General features: G+C 42.4%; 1 protein-coding gene across 1 annotated transcript in view; it reads left to right on the top strand.

The window, feature by feature from the left end:
* PLCZ1 (phospholipase C zeta 1) overlaps positions 1-20,808 on the top strand; it is a gene marked incomplete at its 5' end in the record, with an annotated part of 95,465 nt that overhangs the window by 16,908 nt on the left and 57,749 nt on the right. Inside the window, 3 exons of the mRNA XM_006269471.4 lie at positions 2,650-2,794; positions 6,677-6,829; positions 19,740-19,967. Coding sequence (XP_006269533.4) covers positions 2,650-2,794; positions 6,677-6,829; positions 19,740-19,967 — 526 coding nt within the window. The remainder of the gene's footprint in view (positions 1-2,649; positions 2,795-6,676; positions 6,830-19,739; positions 19,968-20,808) is intronic.

Below are 20,808 nucleotides of genomic sequence, written 5' to 3'. Positions count from 1 at the left end.
TTGCAGGTAAGATTCTGGAAAAATCTGTATTTTTTTCATTCTGTCTTCCCAGAATAAGACGAATGTCTTGAAGTGGGTGTGAAGTATGTGAGAAAATATAGTATTTGCTACCCTGTGTGTTTTGTTTTCTGGAAACTATCCAAACTCAATTTTTTCACTTACCTCATATAAAATACATCTTGCAGCAAATAATTGTATGTGTGGTTAGAGTCCACATGAAAGGGAACACAGTGGCATCAGGAGGAGGAGAAATGAAGTAATTAAGGGTATCCCTTAAATGGCTAAGATGCCTACAAATTAGGTGCTGCAATACCCGAGTTTTAGAGTGGAATCCAGAAGAGTTAAGACCTCAATTTTCTCTTTGGTGCATGGAAAGAGTTAGGTACCCAGAATAAACAGTCAGCATGTTAAACAGGAGCTAGCCAATAGAAAACACTAGATACATGGTGGGCGTGTCTACACATGCATTTATGCTGGCTTAAAATTTGCTGTGTAGTAAATTACAGCGCAGTAAACGGGAATAGGCTGGCACCTACATGTGTAGGCATTGAGGAGCATTACCGTTGTGTGTGGACTGACTCAGGACTAAAGTTAGTCCAACTTTAGTTCTGAGTCAGTCCACACAGATAGTGTTACTGCACAGTAAGGTGTCTACATGCGTGTTACTGCACAGTAACTAATCGGACGCCAGGCATGATGCAGGTATCAAATTTATGCTCAGATTGGCATAAGTTGCCATATTTACTGCACAGTATGGGTGTGCATGCGTAGACACATGCCCATACTGCACAGTAATTGTGGTTACTGGGCAGTAGATGTGCACATGTAAATGCACTCATTGCATCTGAAATCTTGCCCCCTTCAGAACATTGGGCCCTGAATCAAGTCTGAAAGGAGGTGCCTCTGTCCACTGGGGATCCACAGGCCTGAACCCACTCCTGAAGGCAGGCATCGAGCAGGTGTTCTTTAATTTAAATTAACAGGGCTCATTGTTTTTAACACCTGACCAGGGAAAGAGGAAGTGATACCCAACTTATGTAAGAGAAGAGTGTTTAGTGTACCTTCCCAGAAACTGAAAGACTGAGAGGGTTCAAACCAGAATCACCCATTTCCTAAGACCATGCCCTACCCATCAGGCTCTAGCACAGTGTGAGTTAGCACTTCCCACTCTTCCTGTTGGAGGATGGCCATAGTACAGAAAGAAATGCATGGGCTCAGGAGGAGAGCAAGCAAGACAGACTAACTTTATAGCCTACTGCAGCAATTCCCAACCTTTTTTTTGCTGCAACCCTCAGCTGGGTGCGGAGTGTGGTGGTGGCCTAGGGGTGGGGGAGCTCCCAACACGCAGCGCGGCTTGTCATTTGTGTGTGGTGCCACCAGCATTGCCCCCGCAACCCTCATTTGGGTCACAACCGAAGGTTAGGAACAGCTGACCTAGTGGCACTCAGCAGAGGAGAAGGAGGTCCTGGGTTACAGTTCCTACTTTTAGAACTATTTTTATATTTATGGTAAATAATTACTGGATAAAAACAGAACTAAATCTTCAGGAAAGGCATCTTAGCTGAGTGCCTAATCACTATATTGTACCACCAGGCTGGTTCTTGCTTGCTCTCCTTCCATTCTCTCAGAACTGCAAGTGCTGAGGGAACTGTCAGGTCAAGAACTGAGTTTAGGTAGTGGCTAAATGGGGTGTTCTGGATTTAGGTGGTTTTGAGACATGCAAGTCCTTTTTGCTAGAGCTGACCCCTTACTGTATGAATATATAGAGACAATATAGGAGAGAGTAGGATGTGTTATAGCTTGGGAATGTGGGAAAGAGAAGAGGGAAGGGGAATAGAGAGGGTCAGAAAGCAATCTGGAAGATAGTAATCCATACCTCCAGTGGCTTTGAATTGTTGTGATGAAAAAAAAGCAGTTTGTTCTGGCTGCTTCAGCATGGGGTACAGAATATACAGCTGAACCTATTTCTAAAAGCTAATTTAGAAAACAACTTAAGGCAGTTACTACGTAGCTTCAGAGAACTAGAACTATTACCGGATAGCATTCTCTTTCAAGTTCCTCACTTAATTGGTTGTGTATATAGCTTTTTAAAAAAACATATGTTTTTAAATGAATCATCTTTTTTTAAATTATCCTTTTTTAAAATGATCCTTTTTGAATTATCCCCAAGTCAAAGGTTATAAATGCAGGGAACTCTGAGTTGCTGTTAAACTTTAAAAAAATCCAAATGTATTAAACATAAAAGTGCAGTTTGGCACTCAAACCATGTTCACTTTTCTGCCAAACTTAGTGATGTGCAGCTAAAAGTGTTTTAGGGTTTATTCAAATATATAGAAAAATAAAATAATAAAGCTAAAATATTTCTATGTTTATTTAGAGGTCATTTTTTAAGAGACTGTTTGCCTTAAAACTATCCATTTTTTTTTAATCTGCAAAGGGCGCACATTTAAAGAATACATTTTCCTAAGAAAAATATATATTTCATATCTATGCCATTCTGAACTGATTTTAGGTTCCTTGGTGGCAATTTAAGTATTTTTGTAAATACTTTACTGATAATGTTAGTCATCAGAAGTATAACAGTATAGCCGTGAATGTAGTATACTCCTCTTTCTTGGCTGTAAGATTTGTTTTTCCCTGTTTCCAAAGTGCTCTACTGAAAGGATGTCGTTGTTTGGAAATTGACTGCTGGGATGGACCACAAAATGAGCCTATTGTGTATCATGGCCACACTCTAACAAGCAAAATTACATTTGCATCTGTCATCCAGGTGGTAGAGAAATATGCATTTGTGGTACGTATATATATTTGTTGCAATGTGACAACAACTTTTACAATACCTGTTAATACATTTGTGGATTATGGTGTTTGAGGAAGGGAACCCACCCTCCTGCAGCCAATAATTGCTTGAAGTTACAAGTGTTGTAGAAACAAATTAGAAGAAACGTGGAGTACCTGTTATTAAATTAAAGCATTTTAAATGAAAGACAGTTTCATTTTGATGATAATTAGCATAAATTAAATCCTGTGGACTGTATCCAGAAGACCTTACTCAGCTTATTCAGGTGAATTATTATTTCAAGTCAATAACATATTGGCTGGTTCAAAAAGAATATAAACTGAATAACAACTTCAAGATCCACTCAGTATTTTGCTCTCCTATTTTGTGCAGTTTTTGTGCTTGAGCTTGCAATGTGAAATGAATGAAATTATTAGACTAGAGTTGAATCTGAGCCATGTTATATTTTGCATTTCTTCTTCAATCTGACCATCTTTCCTACATCTTAAATTCAAAGACTGAAAACAGTTACCACTATCCCTTATCACTTTGTCAGGTGACTCATTAAAATGATGTCTCTTCTGCCTATCTCTGGCAGAACAAGTGGAAGTTAAAGATCTTTTGGCACTGATTCAATCCTCTACATTGCTGCCTGGCAAAACTCCAACTCAATTCAAGTCAGATGTCCTGAAAAGCCGTTTATGATAACCCTGAGAGAGAGGCCAGTGTGGATTGTATTTTTTCCCCATATATATTCCTGTTACTTTTTCAAAGCTAATTGGGCAAGCCTGTTTTATTACTGTTCTAACAACTGTAAAGAATTTAATGAGTCTCTGACTTTTAAAAAAAAGTTTTGTAAGTGCAGTGATGTTTTTCCCTGTTGCGCAGAATACATGTTTGACTTACGTAAGCATTTCATTTTTGTTTATGTACACAGCATCATAAGTTAGTGCAGAGAAGATCTTACTTAATAGGAACGTGTTCAGTGCATTCAGCTATGCACTAATTTCTATGACCCGAGTGGAGATCTCCACTTCGATGCTGAATATCAGTTTCAGGGTTATGGACAGATGTAACATTTGAAGAGGTCTATATACCATGGACACACTTCAAAGGCAAAGTGGACAGATATACATGCCTCTTGAAGCATTCTAAAAAAGTGGCAGAAGCACTCAAAATAATGCTAAAGAAAACACGTACTAGTTAGAAATGCTTCAAAATGAAGTGTTTCTTGTTACATGTTCATGCTTTATAGAGAAAGACAAGGCAGGGCTTGTCCTAGGGGAATCCCATAGTGCTCCCTACTCCATTCAGCAGGAGAAAATGGGGCATACCCTCTTACATGCTTTCTTCTGGAAAGCCTCTTGCTGCCAAGTTGAGAATGGAGCTGCAGGATGCAACAGTCCCCATATCACACCTTCTGGCTGCAAAGCACACCATTGCATGATGGACCTGTGTGGTTTTTTAAGTGCTTCAGCCAGGGGGTTGGGAGTAGGGATATATGGCTATTTGCAGTGCTTTAAATGTTACCACTGCCTCTACCCTCAGTAGGTTTACTTTTTTCAGTCTGCTCCTCTTGTGGTTAAGCTTGGCAAGGAGTGTTGAAGAGGACATATATTGTATTGTGGGACCAGGCCCTCTCAGAGGTTGAGAGAGGCCCGGGCCACTTCCATTTTTTGAGGCTTAAAATACAATGCAATAATTTGTAATAAATGTTCCTTTTTTATTTAACAAGTACTTTTCTAGCTTTTTTCTTCTTCTTCCAATCCTGTCAGTGTATCTCTGTGTCTGTATGTATAACCTCATTTGGAGGTAACGTCAAAAGTCTAAATTTGAGGCCCTCCATGAATGAGAGGCCCGGGCTAAATGGCCCTTCTGGCCCCCCCTGTGATAGGCCCTGAATGGGACTGAAATGTCTGCCTGTAATCAGACTATCAGAAGGCAATGCTCTCTAACATTATTTTAAGGAGACTGTCAACATGAAATCTAGTGAGGTTAAAAAGCAAAGTTTATGTACCACATCTGCTCTGGGGTCCTTTTGTTTGTCATTGTGGTTTTACAAGCACGCTTTCCTGGTTTGCTAAGAGAGATTTTTTCTCTATCATTTTCTTTTGTAAGAAATCTATGCAATCAGAGTGGGGAAACTGGCTATGAATAAAATTACATCCAACACAGATAAATAAATATTTTTAAGCTCTCGATTTGATAATAGAAACCTTAGCTGTTACATTTAACATCTGGTTAATTTTTATTCTAGAATATAATTTTTTAAAGTTAAAAACATCCTTTTCAAGAAATCCCACTCAGTAAAGTAGCTGTGATTTAAAAGATGTGAAGCATAAAATCAAAATACCAATGATAGGAACAAATCAAGGCTAATTCAAGGATACAGGCACCAGGAAATAGAAATTGATGATGTTTTGCTTGTATGGCTTCTTTCATTTCTCATTATTAATTTTTTTTTTTTTTTTTTTTTTTTATCAAAACAGGCGTATTATTTCTAAGGAATGCATGTATTCCTCTTCTCTAGTTACTTTATGCAATAATTCCCTACTGGGATCCCAATGATTCCTAGCATAATTTGCTATGATGATACTATATGTCACAAAGAAAAATTGTCGCTACCTGATTAATAATAAGTTTAACTCTGAAGAAATTAAAAACTTTTCCTTACCAATATTTTCAAAAAGAAATATAGAACATATACAATGAAATAGCTTTGCTTCTATTAAATGTCAGTGATTTGGGGTATCAGATTTTAAAGCTTTTGCTGAATTTAACCTATAGTTTTCCTGCCTGAAAGAGAAAAATGTGTGTGGATATAGATGTAGAGATATTTTATGGGACACATGCTTGCTAATTTTCCTGGATTTTCACACCCATTGTTAACTATGTATGTGATACCTCTTTGGCAAACTTGGTTTTTATTTCTGCTATTAAGTACTGGGCATACAGCCTTCAGCATTCACTTTCCCTCCACCCCCAAAAAAGTGTACACATTAAAAGGCATAAACAGATCCAGGATTTTTAAAAGTGGGTTGCAGAAACGGCAAGCAGCACTGCAAGGGTGGCTGCACCCCCTCTCCCAGCCTTGCCCCAGCTACAGGGGCAGTCAGAGTATGCTGTGGGGAAAGCAGCTGGGGCCTTTTTTTTAAGTCCCTGAAGGAGGTAAGAATCCTGCCTCCCCATGCCCCCCCCATACCCTCCTCCCTCCCACCTCCCCTGCCCTCCTTTCACCCTCTCTACTTACATCTTTGGGTGCAGGGAGATCTGCCTGCTGCCACTGCTGTCCAAGCTGCTCCTACCCTGCTCCAGCTGGAGCTGTGCGGAGAGACTGTGTGGAGCGCCAGTCTTGTGTGGGGACAGTGACAATGGTGGTGGGCAGGTTCCCTTAAATACCCAGGATGTACGTGCAGGAACCCACCTGATCCCAGAACACCAGTATAATCTTGTTGGATCTTGGGCAGGAGTGGCTCTGGAGGCCCCAACCCTAGGTCAGCCAGAGATAGCTGGGACAGCCGCAGTGGCAAATGGGAGGAATGGGAAGGGAGGGGATGTGCCCCTGAGCAGGAAGGGGAAGAGAGAGGGTGCCAAGAAGGGTGCATTTCTTATGTGCTTTGGGACTTAAAGAGTACCCAGCTACTGCTCCCCCCAGTCCTTAAGTTTCTGAGGGTTTTTTTCCTAATGCAAACTTCAGCCTTGAAGAGGACTGAACTTAGTTGTTTTTCTTCCATAAGTATATTCCATAAATGTGTTTTTTTTGCTGAGCTATTAACCTGAAAAGACTAATCTGTATTTTTAATTAATTAAAATAAATGAAAAACACAAATTACTCACAGACATTTTATAAATTGCCTCTTAATTAGTCTTAATGGCCTTCAAATAATATTCTTTCAGGCATCTGACTATCCTATTGTACTATCTTTGGAGAATCACTGCAGCCCCAAACAACAGGAAGTAATGGCAGACTATTTAGAAAAGATTCTTGGTGACAAACTTCTTACAACAACAATTGATGAAACAGTACCAACAGAATTACCTTCCCCTGAGGTAACAACATTGATTTCTTTATGAAAAATAAGAAGAAAAAAGTTCTGGAAATCTTCTGGAACTGAGTTTATGAGACTGTTTCATTTGGACTTTAAAGCAAACATCTTTACACTTCAGATTGCAAAACAAAATTAATTTCCTAATATGACAGAATGGGCGGGGGGGGGGGGGGAGGGCGGGGAAGCAAGTCATATAGATTGTTATGAGCCTGGTAAGAGGAGAACTATGGACTCCTATACACGTGCAGGGAGCCTGCTTAGATGTGCTGGAAATCCACAGAAAATAACACACTCCAGCATCACGTGTATCAGCATCCTTGCAATGAAAAATGGCGGTGGGGCACTTAGAACTATAGCTCATTTGGAGCTTTAGTTCAAAGAGCCCTGTTGCCATTTTTCAGCATGGGGACCCTGATACACATGACACTCAGCGCTTTTAATTAGTGCAGCTTTCTAATTAAAGTGTCCCTCCCTGCCTTGGCTTGGAGACTTTAGCAACTGCTGTCTTCCATCCTAGGGGGCTCCCTGGACCTCTGAGACTGGGAAGTCATGGCATCTGTAGGTCCCAGCTACAGGTGTCTGTGGGGAGCCCCTGTGGCGGGCAGTCCCTTAACTGAGAAGGCTCCTAGCTGCGGAAGCTTGCTTCTTGCCAGCACAGTGGGAGCCCAGAATCAGGCTTCCCCTGCTCTAGCAATGAGGTGTGATGGGCTCTAATGCACCATCCCACAATTGAGCCTCCTGCCATGCATGTGTGGCGTGGCAGGAGGCACAATTGTGTGGATCATGCATTGGATCCCATGGTGCCTTTACCTGCACATGTAGAGGGGCCCTTAGAAGTCTCCTTTCCACATATTAAACTTTGCATTTATATGGAAACAAAATTAATTAAAATATGTTGTTATCAGTTTACTTTAAAACCTGCCACATGGCAGGCATCTTTAGCAATGAACTTCTAAATTATTAATTTATTATGGAAGTACTAAAGGCTCCTGCTGAGACAGTGGAATACTGCACTAGGCAGTGAACAAAACATGAGGCCAGATTATGAGCCCCATACTCAGATTGAATAAAAAAATGGAGTGTCATGAGATCTACCACTGATATTAGTGAAATTTCCTGTAACCTTCTACTCAGTGGGTGCATCTACATGTGCTATTAACATAACACAATAAACTTTGGAGCTGTTTGAGTCAGGGGAAACTGCTCCTGGGTGCAACATGTACATGTATGCCCAGGAGAGCAGTGATTTGAGCCATGACAGAGCAGCCCCAGGCTAGCAGAGGGCATGAGTGGTCAGCACTGGGCTTTGGGTGGCAGCATCAAGTGGTGGAGGGACTGGCTGCCTCCCAAGGGTGCTGACAGTGTGGAGCTGTGTGGCTAGGCAGCAGGCAGCCCCTGCTCTTTAGCACCCTCATGCCCCACCCAGCCCCTGTCACCATCTACACGTGCCTTTCAGTAGAGTTACTTACTCTGTTGCAACATAGTACTGTCTCTGACAGTACAATCTTATGGTGGAGTTAATTAGTTTACTGCACCCTAATACTGGCACACATGTAGATGGTACCACTTTACTGTGGAGCTTGTTAGTTTACTCCACAGTAAAGTGCATGTGTAGATGCACCCAGCATGAATAAAGTTTTCAGAAACTGGAACACAGATGGAAACAGTCCCTAACCTGGGGGGTTAGAAAGGTAAGGAAAATAATGGGAAAAAGAAAATATTACCATCCGCTTTTTACAGTGTGGGAATTTTTGCACAAGGAAACTAAGGGGAGAATTCAGATTATTTTTCTGAGCCTATGATGCATGTACATCTCTGTGTAACTTTAGTTTTATTGTACTTCCACATGGTTTACAATTGAGCTCTGGGCACACAAACAACCATGGAATGTGCAGGGCTGCATTCTGGCTGGGCAGATAGTGTGCAATATGCTCACCCAGTGTGCAAATGCAGCTAGGTAAATCCTGAAATTGTAGCTAGGTGAAAATACATGATTAGTAGGCCTGTGCGAAGCAGCAAGTATTCGATTTGGATTTGGCTGATTCAAGGGACAGCAATTCTATTTGGTGATTCAAAATCACTGCCTTGATTCGATTAGGCCAATTTGGATTCAGAGATTTGGCTACTGAATTCCACTGAATTGGCTACTGAAGCTTTGGACAGCCCTAACAGATAGGGATACGTTCCCAGGCAGGGAGGGAGGGAGGGAGGGAGGCAGGCAGGCAAGGGAAGGGGTGGGGGGAGGGGTGCCATTCCTGGGGCTGCACCATGCTCCGCTTGTCCCTCTGTGTCTGGGCTCTGCCTGCCCCCACTCACCCCAGCTCCTGGGCTGTGCCATGTCATGGTGTAGGCAGCTGGTGTTGGCTGCTCCCGGGGCCGCTGCAGCAGGGGCTGGGGAGAGTCGCAGCAAGCAGAGCCCCAGGATGCGACACAGCTTGTCTGCACTCACCCCAGCCTTCACTGCAGTGGCCTCAGGAGTGACCCGCGCAAGCTGCAACAGGAACTGACAGTGGGTGTGGGGCGGGGGGGGAGAAGGCAGGGCATGCCTCTTGCTGTTCTGAACCCTCCAGGAGGGCTGTGGGGCTGTGTCAGGCTCTTCCTGGGGAGCATGTGTCCCTGGATCTGGACACGGGATGACAGCAGGCTGCCGCTGCAGGCTAGGGCCAGTGGTGGCACTGGGCTGTTCCCGGTGCTCAGTGCACCCACCCCAAGCGCCGGGAAGAGTCAGCCTGGTGCCGCCATCAGCACCAGCCTGCTGTCATCCCATGCGATCCAGGGGCATGTGCCCCTGGGAAGAGCCCGACACAGCCCCTCAGCCCTCCCAGAGGGTGCGAAGCAGCAAGAGGTGCACTCCCCCCACATCCACTTGCAAGTTTTGCAGCTAGCGCTGGTCACTCCTGGGGCTGCTGCAGTGGGGGCTAGGGTGAGTGTGGACAAGCTGTGCCACATCCTGCACTGCCTGGGGCTCTGCTTGCTGCCACTCTGCCCAACCCCGGTACCAGCTGCCTGCACCATGGCAGGGTACAGCCCAGGAGCTGGTAAGTGGCGACAGGTGGAGCCCAGGTGTGGGGGGGACGGGTGAAGCACAGCGCAGCCCTGGGAATGGCACCCCTCCCCCTTCCCTAGTCCCAGCCTCACTCCCTGTGTTCTGCACCACCTTGGGAACCTATCCCTATTTGTTACATTATAAAGTGGGTTTGCTTTATGTGAGGAAAACCTGTATAGCCTATGGCCAAACCTCTCAAAATGGCCCCGAATTTCTCCAAATTGATTTGGAGGCTTCTGATTTGATTTGGACCTCTTAACGGGTCTCCTGATTCAATTCAGGTTCAGCTCTTAAATCGAGCTGAAGCTCCTCCAAATTGAATTGGCTACCAAAGCTTCACACAGCCCTAATGACTAGTGGGTGTCAAATGCCAGAGGAAGATGACTCTGCTATGCTTTAGCCCAACAACCTAGTTGTCAAGGTACTTCCCCTCATCTGGAGGGGGCTTGAACCTCCATCTCCTACTTCCCAGCACAACCACCAAGACACAGGCATTATATATACCTCTCTCCAGCCCTGCCTTTGAAGCTGACCACCTGAACATCCAAAAGAAGGAGATATGTGGGGACAGGAGACAGAGAACAAACGGTAGGGTACGTGGCTCAGTGAGATGGATGTTACTGTGGAAGAGAAGGGGATTTAAGGTCTAGCTGGGATCCTTGCTCCCTGTGGGACAGAAGTTTCCTTGTTGCTCCTAATTCATTTTAATCAATAAATATTGAACAGGAGTACAGTGGGTCAGCTTCAAGGGAAGGGCTGGAAAATGGTTTGGGTAATGCCTAACTTTTGGCCTGGTGGTTAGAGCCTTGTGTGAAGGAGAGGCAGGTTCACCTTTGCTGGGTGAATGGGGCCTAGAACCTCCATCTTTCAACACCTTAGGTAGTATCATAGTCACCAGCAACATCTTTACATGTTCTCTAATACATGTTCACTTTAATTAGAGCAGCTTTTAGGAGCCGCTCTAATTAAAGTGCCTCCAGCATCTCATATATTCAATGTCATGCACTTCAAAATGGCAGAGGGGGCGCTTTAACTAAAACACTTTCGATGACCTTTAGTTAAAGTACCCCTGCCACCATTTTGAAGCACGGGGATGCTGAATACACGAGATGCTGAGGATGCTGGAGTGCACCAATTAATCAAGTCTGCTCCAACACATGCTAATTAGCAGGCATCGGGGTAAGTGTCAGGCTTGTGTAGGTACCCGAGGTTCTTAGGTTAGAAGGTAGGAAGGCCTGACTCCTCCTTGCTTATAGCAGGGATGTACAGTGTTCAAGGTAATATAGAATCTGAAACTGCAGCTCCCCAAAACAGTAGTTATGCAGTTGGACAGTTGTCATTTAGTCATGCAAAATGAAACAGGATTCTGCCAAAATAGCTTGCCCAAGGTTACATAGGAAATTTGAGCCACAGTCAAGAACTGAATCTGAACTCTTAAGGCCCAGTTAGAGCTCTGTGAATAACTGAGGTGAGACCCCAAGGTGAGGGCTCAGGAAGACAATCAGACTGCTCCCAGGGTGCAGAAGAAAAAACACAGCTTACACTGGGCAGGATAGACTGCTTCTGTGCTTCCTGAGGAATAAGCTACATTTTCCTGGTCTCAGTGGTATTGAAGAGTTCAGTGTCCTCTGCAGTCAACACCGACTCAGCCACAACACCTATTTTTCTTTTTTAAAAAGCACTCAATGTGGACTGTCCACAGAGACGGCTTACGCCCCTACCTATGACAGACAGTAACAGTCAGGGTCTGCATCATGGGCAGTGGCAGGGACTGGGCTGACAGCTGGGCTGTAATTCCCATTTACATGCCCCTTCTAGGTAGGATAAGAACCATCATTCATTATACTCCTGGTAATGGAGGAGAGAGGGAAGAAGGCACACCTTCAATTTTTGAGTTAATTAAATTTAGGGTTCTCTTTTTTCTAGACAAACTGTATCAAATTACTCTCTGGAGATGACAGGTTTCCATGCTTACTGTCACTGCTTTTTTCCTTATTGCATATCTCAAGCTGCATGTAAAAATGCTTTCCCCCCTAACTGCTAGGTTCTTCCAACTCAAGTATAGATCTGCGAGTAAAGCTTCTCTTTTCTATCTGTCATCAACTGCAGTGAAATTTCTTTATGTCAGATTTAGCCCTGAGTTCCTCCTGTGTAACCCCATTATCTTCAATTTATGCCCCTTGTAACACCTGAGCAATGCCAATGCATTCAATTGCTTTACACAAGAGAAACAGTTAACAAATAATTCTGCTGCTGATGAACAAGAAGGAATAGAATCACCTCACTCACTTAGCTGGGTCTGTTCAGCAGGAATAAGTAGTAAAACCTTATTTTTGTCACTAAAGTTGTTATCCACAACTTAGCATCTGATCAGGGAGTGAATCTGCTGAACAATGAGGCACACTTTCACTAGTTTCTTTTTAAAATAGAACCATGCTTCAGACCTATGCAACAGCTTTTCTACTGAATCACCTCCTTTAAAACCCTAAAACTAGTGCATTCTCAGGGCTCATCATGCTTTAATCATGGGGTGTTCTTAAGTTGGCCTCTGCAGGAATAAAACTGGACCAAAGTTAATGTAGATGATTAAATAAAGGTATTTGCCTTCAGACATTAAAGTCACCTTTCATTCACATATATATTATATTTGTTTAAATATATATATAATATATATTTGTTTAAATATACAAAGTAGGAATAATAAAAACTGGTAATCAGGGCTTAGATGTAATAGCAATTAAAGATGTAATAGCAATTAAACAAAAGAGGAAAAATGATCTTTGCTCTGGCTCGGGTTACCTCTCCGACTACTTTCACAGATGTAACTTAAAAAGAAATGATCATTTTCATAAAGAGATGTGGCTATGCATTAATTGGGATAGTTCTATTCATGCACATTATGATTGGGAAATTTTGAGTTCCAATCCCCTATATTTTATAACTAGTCTTTGTAACTTATAGTTATATGCCAACATTTTTTTCTTTCTTTTAACATTTTAATAAAAATAGGAAAAATCAGTCTTGCAAAATGATAAACATAGCTTGCAAAGAAATAGTTACAATTGTTTAATTTAGTCAGGTTAAGGAAGTTTTAATTTTTTTGGAGTTATGTTCACCAAGGTTTAAACATTAGAATCCAGTATTAATAGCTATATTTGTTACATCATGGCAGAGCAGCTGTCTACCTATAGCTCCAGAGGTACGAGTTTGAGCCCCACTCCAGACTTAGACCAAAGGGTACCTCCAGTGGACATGCTGTAATGTGTACCTAGTCATCCAGGATGGGGAGTCAAGAAAGCTCAATATGATTCTAGTCCCATCACTTGCTTGTGAACAATTGCTTCCATACAGTGAGATACCCTAAACACACCATCCTTACAGGCCATTGGGATAGGGAGGACCTTTTGATTGGCTCTATTACTTTCTCTTTCAGCACTTCATCTTGTTTATTTTCTCAAGTTTCTTAACATTAAAAGGTGGTGCCTTACTCAGGTGAGGGTTTTTTTTATTTGGTTGCTTTTTACCTTCATAGCCACTTTTGCCAAAGCAAATGAGCAGAGGTTTCCCACCTCATGTGCACTAAAGTATTGTTTTTGTAAACTGTTAATAAAGGCCCAGAAATAGGAGGGCAAAATAGCAGATCTGGCAGGCAGTCGGACTCCATTTACCAGCAGCCCCTCTCCATGCCATTCCCAGCTGATCTTCATGGAGACCCTGGGAGCAGTGGGGCCCAAGCAGCATAGGCAGGGCATGGGGCTGGGCAGGGAGCTGCTCTGGGGTCAGGGCTGGGATCTTGCAGCAGTGACGGCATAGGACCAGAGCCAGGGCAGAGCTGTGATCTGCTGCCTGCATGCCCTTGCCTATGGAACCCACTCTCATTGCAGGGTGTGCAGACAGCAGATTGTGGCTCTGTCCTGGCCCCAGGTACCCCCCTCCCCCCCAGTCCTGGGGCCTCCTTGTCCTGGCTGCAGCCCCAGCCTAGTCACTCAGCTGCACACCTTGCCCACATGGGTCCCACCTCTGGTGGTGGGTGTGGGGCAGATGGGCTGGGGTGTCCAAGCAGCAGGGCTGGGTCCAGTGGCTGCAGCCAGCAGGAGCTCCTGCCACAGCAGCTGCTGGTAAATGGAGTCCGCTGTGGGCCTAATCTTGGCCACGAGCCAGACTTTGCCCATCCTTGGCTTCCAACATACTGCTGTATTTCGGTAAAATGGATAAAGGCGAGACAGTCTAAAAAGAGCAGTTTTTTCTGGTAGAGGATGGGAACCTGAAATGTTGAGGATTGTTTGGGGTACAGTCCTGGAGTGATATATCCATCTTGCCTCAGTTTCTAATTATCACTGCTTGAGCTCCTCTGAAATCTTTGACCTCTTTCTACATTTGACATCTACATTCCCATATGGCACCGAGGGGGAATATTGCTGCTTCCTTTCCATTAGCTCCAAGCAGCCTATATATCATATGGGGAAAATTGAAAGGACAGGAGAATAGAGAATCTTTCACTCCTTACTGTTATCAGCCTAGCACATCTTCTTCCAGCCATATAGGAAGACTTATTGCTGCAAACCCTTTCTAGGTCCCTGCCGGCTTGTAGGTTTATGGGGAAGAAAAAGCTGTGTTAGAGCTTGAAATAAAACAAACCTATATCCAGGACATTTAAAAGAAAATGCAAATAATTAAATGAAGTTTTCTTATGCTTGAACTTCTATATAGAAAAATAACAGTTTGTGACTGCTCAAGCACAATGTAGACCCAGCTGTAATTTGAGAAAATACATTTTTCTCTCCCATATGGTTCATGATTTCATAATTGCCTGAGAAGAGCTCCAGTGTTTAAAATGTATATAGATACCCCAAGCACAGCAGGTTCGTATGTGCTAAAGCTCTCTTCAATTACCCATTTTTCTCTTGTAATCTATTGATATAAAAGAACAACTGTTTATGAGTTGTCAAGTATTGTTTGTGGTTCAAACAGTTTGGAAGAGAAAATGAAACGATTGATATGCAATTCAGTAAGACAAAGTTATGCATACACCAAAATGAAACTTTTAAAACTACAATTATTAGCCTTTGCTCTCTGCTTTAAAAAGAACCATGACTAGCCCCTTGCTTAAGAAGATATGTCTTGACACTGGTAATCTTTCCTGGACTTCAGCTTCCTCTTTTGGGAAAGACTGATGAAAAAGATACAGTAGAAACACCTCTGGTAATATTTGGAATCCTCTATTTTTCTTGAACCCTATCAGTTTGGTTTTAGATCTAAGTAGGGTAGGGGAATCAGGCCAGGCCTGTGAGGCAAGGAGACTTTGTTTCACCCCCCAGCTCTGGCCTGGCCTCTTGAGAGTGGTAGCAGCAACTTCTGGCTGCTCTGCCTGGCCTGAGCTGGATTGTGGGGGGGAGGGCATGGAGTGGAGGTCCCTTACCTCCCAGGTCTGTCCTGGCTCCTCCTCCTCAATACCCCATCTGGGATAGTTTGGGAGGGGCGTCATGAGACAAGAGGGCTCCATTCCACTCCACCCTCTCCCCTCCAGCTCCAGCTTGGCAAGACCCAGTCAGCAGCTCCATGCTGGTCCCTTTCCCCTCCCTCCCCTGCTGACAGCCTCAGAGCTTGGAGTGGGGCAGGGCTAGGGAGAAGGGTGGTTTAGCAGCCTCTCAGGAGGCTGCTGGAACACCCTCACCTGCTGGGCAGGGCTAGTGCAGGTAGCCTCCAGCTCTGCCCACCCTGAGCCGACAGGTTGGGTCGGGGAGCTCCGACTCACGGTACTTGCCATGAGTTAGAGCGCAGCCCCTAACATCTGTAGGCACCTCTAGAGACAGCTTGGCCCATAGCAGTAGAAGAATGTTCATTTATCTTAACAACTTTCTTGCGCTGGGCACATGCGGTGTTCTGTTCTTCCACCCTTCTTGTTCAAACAGTATTTTTAGCATTCAGGGGAGGTAGAGAGACATTTTTTGGCAATAATGCCAGCAGCATTTGACAATGACCAGCTTCACTGAACTAGAAAGATATGACAATTCAGCTTTCCTAACATGTAGCTGAGGATGGGGTCTGAATGTCAGGTAGGGAAGCTCAGAAGAAGAGCATAGTTACTGCTTGTTGTTATAACAACAGCAACTCAAGAACAGGTTTGCTATCACTGACCAACGTCATAGTGGGAGAAGAGGCTAGGACTGGGAACCTTCACAGTAGGTTTACATTCTTGATGTGCACAAGAACAGTGAAAATAGATTGACAGTGAATTTTAGAGTGTGACAATTTTACAGCAAGCTCATATATATGTATATTCTTTTCCCCTTGATAACTTGATGAAAGTACAGTATAAACAAGATAAAAATCACAGCATTGTTTCCTAGGAACTTTGCTTAGTATAGCAATATACTTCCAGAGTCCCACTCCTTACGTGTAATATAAATCTGATAAAATACCTTGCAAAAAACTTATTGGCTTTTATCCTCTGAAGCTTTCTACAAAATAATAATAATAATAATAATAATAAATTAGCCAAAAGACACATGAAGATCTTAACCACTTTCTTTTCTTGAAATTGAATAAATCTTCATTTGTATTTAAAGAAGGGTTAATCCTGCATTATAATCCTAATGTCTTGTTCTCTTTATTCATGCTGAATTTTATAAGGTATAGATTGACTATTTTCTTATGTTACAATTTCCTCAAAAAGCCCATTTTCCCCTTTTAACAGAGTCAGCACTATGATACTTGAAAGTTGTTGCAATTTTAAACTTGATTATTTAGCAGATTATTTAGCCGGTAGGCAGTCCCTGCATTGAAGCACCCTCATGCTCCACCCAGCCCCATCAGCATCTACACATATGATGTGGCACACTAAATAACACTGCTGCAGGATAATACTTCTGTTTAGAAGTACTAACCTACGGCATAGTTAATTAGTTTACTGCAGCCTAATAGGGGCACATGTGTAGACACTAAGGGCATTTATACACAAACTTTTCCATGCTCAATGCACTGGAGATCTGGTGCATTGGAGCAGACTTGATTGAGTCTGCTCCGTGTGCTAGCTGATGCGCACTGTGCTGCATTTGCATGTGGCAAAATGCACGTCAGTGCCATTTTCTGTGCACTGACGTGCATTTCACTGCTTATACAACTGCATGCGTTGCAAGGTCAGGGTCATGCAGCTCATGTAAATGTCCCCTGTGTCAACTCCTTGCCCACTCCTTTGATGTGAGGCATCGTGGGGCAGAAATGGTTGGAGCAGGGGTGAGTGAGCAGAGCTCAAGTCTTCCAGTAGCATAAATTAGACTAGCATCTTTTGTGAAGCTATAATTTAACCCAGGGACAAACTGCTTGGGATCCTTCCTTGTGATGCCCCACTCTGCATCTCTCATGGTTTTGCTCATATAGAATGAAGAATCAAGGCCAAAATTATTTCTCTTCGGTCCCTGAAAGATGTTAGTTAAGACATGAGTAGTCTGTTAGTCAAAAAGGGTTTTGTTAGTGCTACAAAAAGGGAAACCAACCACAAAAAATACAACACAAAAATGTGTAAACACGTGTAAATATTATGTGTGTAATATTTTTGTCTCTGGTTTCCATACACCTTAAATTAAATGTGTGGCAGGGTTAGGGCTGCGTCAGAGTCTCCAGCTGGCCTTGGTGCAGTTCCTACTGGCCAACACTTAGCCAGTTTGAGCCCCCATGCAGTCCCAATTCAACTAGCTTATTGTTGCCAGCTCTGGAGACAATACTGGAGCTGGTTTGAGCCTGGGGTGTCGTCCCAGAGCCAGCCAACAATCAGGTAATTGTCAGGCACCTGCCTTTCAACTCGAGTGCATGGGGAGCCCAGGATCATGATCCCATGCTCAGGGTGCAACTGGGATCTGATCGCCAGTTCCAAAGTTGAGCAACCTACCATGTACATTTAGCAAAGCAGGCAGTATGATTGTGGAAATTGTGGCTCAGATCTTACCACACCTTTAAAATGAATGTCTGTCAAGGGCTTTGGTGTTTTTCTTTATTAGGTGTCAGACTTTTAAAAGAACTTAGCAGCCAGCTGCTTCCATTAAGTACCTAAACAAAGTGGCTTCTCTTGTACTCAGTCAGGAGTGCTTAAACATGGAGTAATTTTTGATTTCCAGCAGCTATTTTCAGCCACACTATTATGTTAGTGTCTTCTTGTTTGCTGTATGATTTATGAGCTGTAATATTTCCTTCTTAAGGCATTTTGCTAGAGGGTATTTGTATTTTGGAGGGGACGACTTGTAAGGAGCCACTGGATGTGGAACATTTTTGAAAAATTAATGTTTTTCATTTTGGTGCATAAATGGAAAGTTGTGCTCTTTGGAAACTGGCATTTAACACGGTTTTATAAATGCTTCGTATTTATTACGTTAACTGTGATCATATTACTGACAAAAACTGTGTTCTTCACTCAACCAAGGAATGTTTACTAGACAAAAGAGCCCTGGGCAAAAAAGCCAAACAAAAAGATATGGCCCTTGGGATAAATCTCATGTCCTAATCAAAATTCCACTTTTCATTTAATTAAAGCACACCAATTGGCACAAATATTCTTGTTCATGGTTGTCTGAAGACATAGTGCCACAGCCTCCTCAAGTTGCTTACTTCAGTTTAGTATTACATTCTTACTTAGAAGAGAGGCATAGCAATAGCACTCTATAGCCTGAGAGTCTTCTGTTTAACTGTGAAATTATTCTTCATACTCATGGAGTAGATACACTTGTGTTAAATTTCTTTTTAAACTCTTGAAGGTGATCTTAGCACGATACTTCAGAGTTACAAACATAAGAGCATTTCTTCTACATTTAAATCTCTAAGGATTATAAAGACTTTTGACAGTTTAAATGCTTACATTTGGCACATTAATCAATATGGTACTGTGATTTACCTGGAAATGAATATTGTTCTGCTTTCAAATAACAATTAAAAAACTTTTGCTACTGAAAACTTTACTTATTATGCACATTCCGTTTCTGTTAATTTTTTTTTCTTGCCTGGATAATAAGATTATCAATTTGATAAAAGTGCACATTTCAAAAGATGGCATATAAAGAAATTCCTTGGGTAACAAGTAGCTAAACTGTATTAAATCAACTTAATTGATGATATATACTGAATCAAAATCAGCATCCTGCTCTGCTTATATGCCTTAAAACAGAACAATAGAACCTTAAGTTGGTACCCAGGGTAGCGATGCACTGTGCATCTAAAGGTACCAGCATTTCTGCTTGCTGAAAAGTTAGAATGATTTTTATAGATGTGGTCACATACATATCAAAATGAGATTGACTGTGTTTACATAAATCTGTATTTTTAAAAAGTAAAGTGATGCTTACTAAACAGAATATAATCTCTGTTCACTTGTGTGCATGCATACTTCTTATGCCATCATTGGTATTTACCACCAGTATCTGAACCTAGCATCAGGATGAAACAGCTATTCTCTCACCAGTTTTCTCTGCAAAAATCACAATCATCTTCTGTGGCAGATGGGAGCAGAATACCTTCTTTTCTTTGTGCACTGTTCTTGCTTATTGTTCTCATATTTTGTGTCTGCATAGTGGCAAACCATTTGTATTGATATCTTTTTTTTGCTGACTGTATAGAGTGGTCTGTGTTGGGTTGTTTTCTGGTGTGCATGTTGCTGAGATACATAGTACAGTTGGTGAACTTTTTTGCCTATTACCAGCTGTTCCTTCTATGTGATATTTGTTTTTCCACACTACCCTGGCACCCATCATTCTAAAACAGATTACTTCTGTAACAGATTTTGAAAATAGGAGTTGCAATATTACAATACACTATTTTGATACCAACTATCTTATTAAATGCATGCCTGCAATTACTCCTGTTTAACCTATTTCCACAGGCACTAAAGTTTAAAATACTGATAAAAAATAAGAAAGTTGGAACTCTTCAGGATACTATTCTCAGAAGAGGTCTTGACACACATGGTGAGGTAGTGGAATTTGAAGAGGAGGTAGACCAATCTGAAGATGAGGAAGCTGCTGAAAGCAAACCTACACCAAAGACCCCTCAGCCAAAAAGAAAAACCGTAGAAAAAAAATCTTCATCCCCTCCTCGAAAAAAGCCAAAGGTAAAATGCTTTTATTACATAGGACATTAGGGGGAAAATAGACGGTACGTCTGTTTTATTAAAGGCAGCTCATGATATGAAATCCTTAAATTTTTCTAAGGCGTAGGCATAAGAAATTCACATGAAAGCAAAAATCTATCTTAGCTGAACTCATACATTTTAACCCAGTTTTCATTCTGCTTGTTGCTCCCATTAGCAAGTGGCTGCAACCAGCACAACTCACTGTTAACCATTTGCACTTCTGGGCTGTTCCGGAAACAGAAAGGAAGAGAATCAGGTTCTGCTGACCCCTAATGTGGTGGCACTGACTCTGACTCTCTTGGCGTTTTTACAAGCCCCTGGCAATGACTTAAGTACTGTATATCCTGGTTACATGCACACAACTAGGTACAGGGTCCGGATACAACCCCCACTCATCCTGCCTGTTGTTTTGTTACAACAAAAAACAATAAAACCAAAAAACAAACCTGACCCTATTTTCAGTGATTTACATAAACCAGAGGCGTCTTTCCCAATCATCAAAATATTGAAGAAATTAATTAACATGTAAAATTAACATATGGTTCTGTGTTTACTTTCACTGGGTGCACCTACATGTGCAATTAATGCAACTGAATTTACTTTGGCGAAATTTGTGCTGGAGTAAACTAATCCAGGCACAGCATTTGAATGTACACTCAGTGACGGGGAGCAACTTGAGCCCAGGTGGAGCAATTTAGGCCAGAGACACTTGTGGCCTGCTCTGGTTTCCTGCTGGCTCGGCTGACCAGGTGCAGTTTGCATTTGCGTCTATCTGCATATTCGTTTTATCACAGTTATTTTACTCTGGTGTAAAATAGTA

This window comes from Alligator mississippiensis, chromosome 4, assembly GCF_030867095.1.
Source record: "Alligator mississippiensis isolate rAllMis1 chromosome 4, rAllMis1, whole genome shotgun sequence".
In the NCBI taxonomy this organism is placed as follows: Eukaryota; Metazoa; Chordata; order Crocodylia; family Alligatoridae; genus Alligator; species Alligator mississippiensis.
This window is presented reverse-complemented; position numbering and strand designations above follow the sequence as displayed.